This window comes from Protomyctophum bolini, assembly GCF_963924005.1.
Source record: "Protomyctophum bolini genome assembly, chromosome: 18".
In the NCBI taxonomy this organism is placed as follows: domain Eukaryota; kingdom Metazoa; phylum Chordata; class Actinopteri; order Myctophiformes; family Myctophidae; genus Protomyctophum; species Protomyctophum bolini.
The window spans coordinates 31,172,615-31,182,201 of record NC_137879.1 but is presented as its reverse complement, the minus strand read 5'-3'; the positions used below and the strand labels follow the sequence as shown (position 1 = coordinate 31,182,201).

At 41.2% G+C, this 9,587-nt stretch overlaps 1 protein-coding gene across 1 annotated transcript; it reads left to right on the top strand.

Moving 5' to 3' along the window:
* LOC308332492 (protein regulator of cytokinesis 1-like) lies at nucleotides 1-8,663 on the top strand. Its single transcript, XM_080788429.1, has 14 exons — nucleotides 1-101; nucleotides 862-994; nucleotides 1,083-1,205; nucleotides 1,306-1,539; nucleotides 2,095-2,265; nucleotides 3,526-3,675; nucleotides 3,797-3,944; nucleotides 4,867-5,003; nucleotides 5,113-5,208; nucleotides 5,889-6,035; nucleotides 6,110-6,247; nucleotides 6,388-6,495; nucleotides 7,355-7,474; nucleotides 8,192-8,663. The coding sequence occupies exons 1-14, from the start codon at nucleotides 85-87 to the stop codon at nucleotides 8,243-8,245; spliced, it is 1,776 nt and encodes a 591-aa protein (XP_080644555.1). The 5' UTR covers nucleotides 1-84; the 3' UTR covers nucleotides 8,246-8,663.
* Nucleotides 8,664-9,587: the final 924 nt, after the last annotated feature.

The following is a 9,587-nucleotide window of genomic DNA, read 5'->3' as shown; positions in this document are numbered from 1 at the left end:
CTCTTCACACACGCACCTGAGCCCTGAGGTGTAAAGTGGAAAAGCCAGTGTTTTGTTTTTTTTACCATAAGCACAAGTATCATCATGAGCAGAAGGAGAAGGTTAGTAATAGTAGGTAGGCTATTTGTATGTGAAAAGTGAGATTAAATTATTCTGTTGCGTTGCGTGGTCCTCACTCCTCCTAATCCTCGTAGAAACATTAGCAATTTTATCCAGTCAGCCGAGTCAGGAGTTGGCTACGAGAAGCTTCAAGCTACACGTTCCTCCGAGGTGGAAAAGCGAGGTTACTGAAATTGACAAATTACACATTTGTTTATTGCAGAGATGGGGTGAGTGGGTGACCCCCCCCCCCCCTAACTCTATGGGTGACCCAGGCTGGTCACCAGGATACTTTTGTTTAAAATGTTAAAGCATTCTTCCTAGTGTAGTCATTGCTAGTCATTTAAGATGTATGACCACCAGATTGAGGGAACGTATTGGGGCTAAGGGTATAGGTGGCTTGTGCCAGTTTGCAAGCACATAGTGATGTCATTTGATTTAAACATTGGCTCAGGTGCTAGATGAGCGTTAACTTGTGTTATCTTTCTTTGCCTACTTAACTAGGATACTTTAAGTTGGCCTGTTAGGGATAGGACAGTATACAGACAGTACATTACATTATTTGAACATGGAAGACAAAACCCAAATCAAGATTTAAACTGTCAACTACTTAATTAACATTGTGGGACTAATTTATTTTACTTTTTGAGATGATACATTTGGTTTTAGCTTAACTTTCAGTTCATATGTTGGCATATCCAACTATACTTGTTACACTTGAGCATCTGATCTCTAACTTGACCTCATCTTCTTTCATTGCAGCATAGTTCATGCAGAGGAGGCAGTGACCTACCTCAGCAGGGCTTTGCATAGACTGGCGGACATTTGGGAGGATGTAGGCATTCTAGAAGAACAACGTATAGAGAGAACACACATTGTGCATAAACACATTAAAGTGAGTTCCACATTATCTGGCAAAAGTCAGCCATCGGTTGGCCTTGGTAACTGGATGGCTGATAAACACCTGTTAACTTGTATTTAAGGAATTGCTGGACAAAATGATTGAGGAGGAACAGAGTATGAAGACAAGAATGGCGGCAAACATAGCACTGTTTCAGCAGGAAATTGACATGCTGGGCAAAAAACTTAATCTGCCCCCCTTTGAGGTATGTTCCCACAGACTAATTTTTGATTTTTAGTACGTCATTCATATGTTTTGTCCATTAAAATCCTTGGTACAACTTTGTCACCATGTGACTTTTATAGGCAGAAAGGGGAGGTACCATGCTGGAGCTGGAGAAGGCAACTCGAACATGTTTGGAGGATTTGCGGAGACAGAAGAGTCACAGAATGGAAGTGCTCGGTGGTCTCGTGTCTAAAGACCGTGAGCTGTGTAACTTGATGTGTTGTTCCCCCTACGTCATCAGCCATGATGATGTACCATCCCTGGAGCAGCTACAGGACTACCGCTCCTACCTGGACAACCTGGCCAAAGAGAAGGTTTAATGCTTGTTGTTTATTTATTGCAATTTCCCAGTTTTTGACATTTTATGGCTACTTTTCTGACGTCCTGGGGTCACTGACCATAGTGCAGATTTTACTTAATTAATTGACAAGAGCTTGTAATATCAAATCCAAATCAACCGAAGTACTCCTTTAGTGTGTGCTTGTATACTTTAGTAGTGCTGTCCAAATTGTAATGTATGAGAGTCAAGTCTCCAACTCAACTATTGCACTTATGCTGGAGAACTAATCAGTAAACCCTTTAGGTTTGACTATTGTTGTCCTGTTCAACTATCTTGTGTTGAGTCATGGTTTTACTCTACATTAGGAGTCAAGCTTTAGGTCTTAGCATGGATATCATAACAGTTTGGGTCTAGTTTTCTATTTTTTTTCTATGTTTTCTATGAAATGGCTAACAATCTGAACCTTTTCTTTTGGACTTCTCCTGGGTTCATGTTGTAGAAATGCCCCTCCTTACTCAAGAGTACTCAACCCTATACATTTTAATCACAAAAACTAAATGTCATTCCTGCTTTCTGTCTGCTTTTTCAGGAGTCTAGGCTTGAGGAGTTCAGCAGCATAAAGAAACTGGTAATTTCTTTAATGGATGATTTGGAGTTGGTCCCTGAAACCAGTTTTGAGAAGCAGGTGCTATGTGACGATGAGGCGTATTACTGCCTGTCCATCAGCAACCTTGATGGCCTCAAACTCCACCTCGGTCAGGTAAAGGCTTCAGATACACTTTAACCACCAGTTGACTGGCGTCCCCCACTTTCTTTTCTCTAGTCTAAACCAAATTGCTTAGAACTGCGAAATGGCCAATCTACAACATTGCAATGCATTGTGAGCTGTGTAGTGTTCATGTGTTTAAGTTATGATGCAACGGACTGAATCAAGTGGAAAAATCAGACCCGTCTGAAGTGAGTGGTACGTACTGTACCTAGAGTATATATTAATAGAGACGGCACCAGGAGGAAACCCTGAGGCGAAAGGGACATAGTGGCCGAACTTGGTATTGCAGCGCTGGGCCAAACATATGAACGCGCTTGTCTGTTGACTATCATTGCGCATGTTCATGACACGTGAACGCTGAACGTGTGCAATGATAGTCAGCAGCCAGCGCGTTCATGTGTTTGGCCCAATCAATCCCAGAATGCACTCTGTTCCTACCCGGAAGGAGGCGTGAAATCGCCTCATGAGCTTTTGAGCAACTTAATGCAAGTGGATGGGAGGAGAAATCCGGTGCCGTCTCTATTAATATATACTCTAAGGTACTGTTAATGAGGAAAAATGAGTGAAATGTGTGGCAAATCTGCAAAAAAATGCTTACCACTAGCTTTCTTCACAGATGTGTTTATAAATGTGTCTACAATCACATCACATCACAATTCCAACCCAACCAAAACACTTAAAAAATGGCCATAGCCGTCATCACAAATGTGGTGACATCAGCTCATTTTGGAACATTTGGGCAAGTGGCTATGGCCGAATTTTGCCCAAGGAGTGTTTTCATGCTAAACTAATGCTTGGAATGGCTTCAGCATCATGAAAACCCCCGAGTTTGACATGTCACATGCTACTTTAAGCATAATGACATTTTGAAAAAAAAATCCCAAGGGAGTTTGGTTGGAAAAAATGTATGTTATAGTAGCCACCTTTTATGAACATATTTGTGAAGAAAGCTAGTGGTAAGCATTTCTTTTGCAGATTTGCCACACATTTCGTTAATTTTCTCTATGTACTGTAAAAGCCCTCCTTCATGGCCTGTGTTAGGCTGTGCAACAGTGACACTTGGTGGTGAACAAACGCTATTTTCGTGCTTGGACACAGGGACGGACACAGCCACACGCATAGCTGTCTATAGGAGTCGTTGCACCACTCAAATGTTTGACAAGTTAACCATGGTGATCCTGTGATGGGGGGGAAAACGGTCATAGAAAGACTTGCCAATCATGAATTTCTTTTATTTGTTTCTTCCACCAGATGGAAGAAGCAAAGCTCCAAAATGAGCAGTATTGTTCTACAATTCGCTCCAAGATCCAGGACCTGTGGGAGAGACTGCACATTCCTCAGGAGGAGAGGGAGGTCATGTCTGACCACATGCTCAATTCCAAGAAGAGGAATCGAGAGGCGGTAAGACATTGTTGTTATACCATTTCTCATTGTCGGCATACTGATCAAGATCGCTAACAAGGTGTACTGCAAATTGAGAGAAATTGAAAAACTCCATTGGCTGTGTGTTCTGTCTGACCAGCTGAAAGATGAGCTCCAGCGCATGGAGGTGCAGAAGTTGAAGAACGTGAAATCTTTCACTGAGGTCATCAGAGCTGAGGTTGTACATTTGTGGGACAAGTGTTTCTATAGCCAGGAGCTGCGACAAGCCTTCACTGCCTATTACGATGGTGAGTGGCTGACCTGACACCCGATCTACTTTGGTAATGCTACTATAAATCTATTGTAAAGAAAATCTCTCTGTAAATGCACCAAGTCTGTGTGTGTGTACTGTGTGTACGTAACTCGAGAACCGTTCGCCCCACCGACTTCAAATTCAACACGCGCGTTTCACCCCCACAGGGAGTGCAGTGCCCTGTGTCGAGTCGGTCGGACCCACGGTTGTCCAGATGCCTTTGCCCGGTATCTGTACCCGATCACCCCTATATGCATAATTGATAATCAGACAATTGGTCCCTCTTAAATTCATCAATATTCATGGCTGTCTAGGAAATCCTTGTATAAAATATGTACAAATGCTTTTGCTTTAGTAGAATAAAAGGTTGGGCAAACTTCCCATTACATTTAGAACTGCAGACTCGCTCCTAAATGTCTGCCCTAACCTAAACGACCATACAGTATTAATGCAGATGTTACAATGTAATTTAGATCTGATGGCATGGTATTTAGACGGCTGCCAGGCTCATTTGTTGACCTGGGGTTTAAATGTCCAATTTTTATATCCTACTGTTTAGAATAGATTGATGATAGGTTCTTGGTTTACCTATATAATCCTAGATGACTGAGGTACTATGCACGTGTTTATCTTGCTTAATGCAAGTCGCTGGATAAAGGGCGTCTGCTAAATGCCTAAATTGGAGTTGTTTGCTATGACTGATCTGTGCATACATCAACCACTTAAACCAACTCCTCTTTTCCTCTTCAGAAAAACTTAGTTGAAAATGGCAGATCTATAAGCTTGTAGATCTGCTGTGTTCACCAAATGTTAATCGTGCACATGATTAATGAAATTGTTGGACAAAGGCGCATGCTCTGTAATATCCACAATTCAGCCTTTTCCACAAATGTGTACATTATTGCATCTTTCTCAAGACAACTTCACAGAGGAGCTTCTCAGCCTGCACGAACAGGAGGTGGTGATTCTCAACAAGTACTATGAGGACCACAGAGTACTGTTTGAGGGAGTCACACGGTGGCAAGAAAACTGGGAACTCTTTGTGGAGCTTGATGTGAGTACTCGGAGGATTGTGTGCACATCTTATGCCTGTATTTAGGCCAGGTGGGTGTTATCTTTTACTTTTAGTAACAACTCATTGTATGCATATTCTTCCACCTCAGAAAAAGGCCAATGATCCCTCCAGATTTAACAATCGAGGAGGGAACCTTCTTAAAGAACAGAAGCACAGGTCTGATATACAGAAAGGTCTGTCCAAGGTGAGAAGATCCTTAAATATTTTCTATAGGCACAATATACATTTGTCTGCATGCTTCCTGTTGACAAAATGATCACCGATAACTGTTGGTATTCAAATAGAGAATAGAGGCCCACTTGTTTTGGTTTTGTAATTGGCATTGCATGTGTCGACTATGCCTAGAGCCCTAGAGTAGACGACGGGCCAAAAAATAAACTCCCTGCCCTGCCTCTCCCACAACTGGGAAGTTACTAGTACTGCATGATTGGTGCATAGTCAACACTGGCCAGTAGGTGGTGCTCTTTAAGCATGTACTGTATGATCTTGGTTCAACAGGCCACTGCATATGGTCATGGCTTGCAGTTGAACTGCAAGCTTAACCCTGGCAAGTGGCAACCCAATTTAGAGCATGTCATTTTAGATGACAAATGGCAGTTTAAAAGCTCATCTAACCAATTGTGAGCTTGTAGATTGACCATTTTGTCTTAACTAAATACAGGGATGAGTCATTTAAATAACAGACATTTTGATGAGACAAAAGTGTGATCAGTATCAGGTACTTTATTTTTTAAATATTTGTTTACATGCATGTGTTACTTTTACAGCATTGATGGTGCTTTTAAACTTTTACAGCACACAGCAAAATCCTCAGTGTTGAAAAAAATGACCCGGTTTGGTGTCAATGTCCTGTTTCGTCTCCAGTTAGAGAAGACCCTCAAGGCACAGGTTGAGGCGTGGCAACAAGTGCACGACAAGGAGTTCTTTGTTAACGGGCAGCAGTTTATCAGCTACATGGCAATGAAGTGGAACAACCTCCAGGCAGAGAAGGAGCTGGAAAAGATGGAGAGGGTAAACTACACTGGACTAATAATCAAGTCATCTCATTTGTGAACGTTTTTTTCAAAACATGTTCTTTTTAACAGCAACAGAAGAAGCTCAAGCTAAAGGAAGAGGAGATCCGCTTCGGCAGTGGCACTCCAAGACTGACCCCAGCCAAGAGGCGGCTGGTAGCCACTACCACCTTGCTAAAGGTCGGCTCCGCGCCTGCCAAAATATCAAAGGTAAGATGCTGTGAAGAGTTGTTGTGGTTCATAGCAATTGAATTAATACAAAAAATGTGTATGGATTTAAAAAGTCTTATAATAATTAAGAAAATTGTTGCCCTAGTTCATTATAAACATATACTACCTTCATTCCACAGTCCACCAGCTCCCCAACACTCTCCACATCCAACACTGCCCACACTTCAGGCTTTGGAACAGCTAGCTCTAAGATGGCACTCCACAAGACTATACTGTCTTCTAGCCAGGTATGTTCACACTAATCTCCTGCCATGGTTTGCCTTTTTGAGTGGTGCAACCACACCCTTACGGAGTTGTGGCTGGCTGGGTGGGTGCCTGCGTGCCTGTATGAGAAACCGGCCCGGCCCCCTTATATCTGCATGTGGAATATATATATGAGGCAAAAAAGGAGACTCCTGCGCATCCAAATAACCCTGTGGGATGTGCAAGTCTAGTTAGGAGGCATAGACTCCAAAAAGAGAAATAAACCTTCCAAGGAAGGGACTGCACACTCCAGGGAATAGAGACGGACAACTTACTGCATCATCAACTTTTTTTTAATTTGCACGACGTGTTTTGCCGTGAGCTTCGTCAGGCACGCTCGTCAGGAAAGTTGAAAAACATGTATTCAATGAGATTTCATCACTGGCAGTGTGGATGCGGTATAAGGCTCTTTTCTTTCCTCATGAGTTCAGACTGAGTAGTTCATAGTGGTACAATTAACCTACATTCAGGCGAGCAAAGTCCCAAGGAAAAATAAACTACAATGACATCACTGTAGTCACTGGGCAAAACACTTAAAAAAAATGAAGTCATGACATGTTGGGAGATATTTACACTACTATAAATGAAAGGTCTGAAAGCATGCCAATTTTGCCAACGTTTTAACCTGGGTGTTTAGAAATGCAAACCGCAAGTAAGTCCACCTGAGTATCGACACACCATCCTGTATTAGTATTGGTGAGGTCCCCTATATAGAAAAGGTTGAATTGTTATTTTAAGGAGGTTTAAACATTATGGGTACATTAATCATTGGGCCATAAATATCATCACACCTAGCTCCGTTTTATTTGAAAGCAAATGGTAACTCTTGGTTCCCCCCCCCAGGGCGAGAGAACCCCTAGACTGGGGAAGCCTCCGCGTGCACTGGAAGAAAACAATGAGAACGGCAACCCCCAAGGCTCCGTAAGCCCAAGCTTATCTGTCAGAAGCTACTCAGAATTTGCGGTAAGTCTTTGACTGTACACCCTCCCGGTCTACACAGCTGTTTATTGACCAGGCCTCAGAATATCCTGCAAAAGTAAGCGTCTGCTCAAATGTGGAATCTTACATGGTCTATGGCACATGACCAACCCGAATTGGTGGGTTGTCTTTGGATATGTAGTAGTTTCATTTGTAATGAGTTTCATCATTTCAGATGTGATACTTAATGTTAGTTTGTTGACAGACACTGTACAGGTTTATGTCTGACTCTCTACAGTCAGCTTAAACTTTCTACACAAGACCATGGTTAAAAATGCCTCAATGGAATGGGGAGACCACCTCCAAACTACAGATGGATTTTCTAGTTCTAGAAGTCTTTGGTTGAACTCAAAACATCAGGAATTTCCTCTTAGAAGAGCAACATGTTGGGTGTTTTATCTCCTCTGCAATATACAGTAAATGACTGGTTTGCATGCCATAGCGTTATTGTTAAAGTCTTGAGGTCTTAACAAAAAGTGAATTATTGGCTAACCCTGCACTAAATACTACCTATCTTAACATCCTTCAGAGGTACCTTAGTATTGGCCATCATGTTTCTCTGGTTATTTCACAGGTGAAATGTATCTTGTTTATCAGTATTCAAATCTTGAAATTTTTAATTTACAGAAATGCCTAGTCTAAAGACTAGCAGTGCCTCTTGTATGTGAACAGTTGCTGGAATGATGCTTTCTTTCCTTGCAGCGAGAATTAACCATGGAAGGGCGGTTGAACTCAACAGTCTCGCATCACCAGTAACTGCAACCAGGAGCATCTAATTGCAGTATTGGGCTTTTAGTTTCAGATATCTATAATATCCACACCTGGATATCTAAAATCCACATTCTGCATATCAACAATATTCTTACTAGGAGAAACTACCATTAAATATATCTACAATGCAAGTCTTACTTGGGAAAACTACCATTTCAGATATAAAATAAAAAAAAATCCTTACATCCATAATTTCATTTTATACATCCAAAAATACATTGTGACTAGTAGAAATCTAATTATGGATATCCACAATTCATATGACTAGTGCAAATGTAATTTAGTATATCTGAAATGGTAGTTTGTCCTAGTAAGAATTGTATTTTCTCCTAGTACGAAATCAATTATAGATATCCAGAATGTTTTTTACATGCAGTTATGGATATCTGATGAGGTTATGGATATGGACAGTTAGGAGGAATGTTTGAGGGTGGTTTTATTAAAAGTTTTAGACTGTTAGAATTTGAAATAAAATGTTATATTTTCACACGTGTACTTTGTGTCTATTTGTAATGAATGCATGAAGCGTATTTTTCTTACCCTGAACTTTTAAAACGATGGTCTTCAGTTGAAAGCAGAACAATGTCCTTTTCTATATCGGTGTTTGGTTGTCATTTATTTCCCACGTACTGCAGCCTATATCTGCTGCTCATACTGCGTAGCTACTTTTCGTTTTCACTTGATTTGAAATTATGTCATTGCACCTGAAGGGTCTGAAGTCTACATTCACACACAGGTTTCATCATCTGAGTTTACTGATAGTGAATGGTATGTTGCCAGATTATTGGCAATTGCTACAGTATCAATAGCATTACTGTTCAATGTGAGTTTATGTATGGTGTAACTGCTATATAATTTCACAGATCAAAAAGTACTGTATTTATATAAACACTAGCGACACTCAAGCAGTCTAGCCCGTGTTCTGTGGTTTACAACGGTCTTCAACAGGTGTTCTGCCAAATTCAGGCAGGAACACAAAATAGATCTACAGGCTTGCTGCAGTGCTGTGAGCTTGTAGATCGGCCAGGTTTGGTGTAGTTTGGGGTGGTCGCCTCACTACGAGGCGGTGTGAGCAGTAAGGAACAGTCAAAACTAAATAATGCCTACAAGTGCTTGTCAGGGTGAGGTTCAAAGTTTAAGGGATCTTGTCCTGAAAAGTTTTGGAACCCTTGATTTACACAACACTGATCGTGCTTTCAACTTGTGTCAAGTCTATTATGAAAAGGTTTAATCTGTAACACAATTTCATGTCCCTTGTCTCAGCTAAAGGGCCTGAAATGTTGACAACACCTGTTTTACAACATGGGCATATCTGAAGTTCAATCAT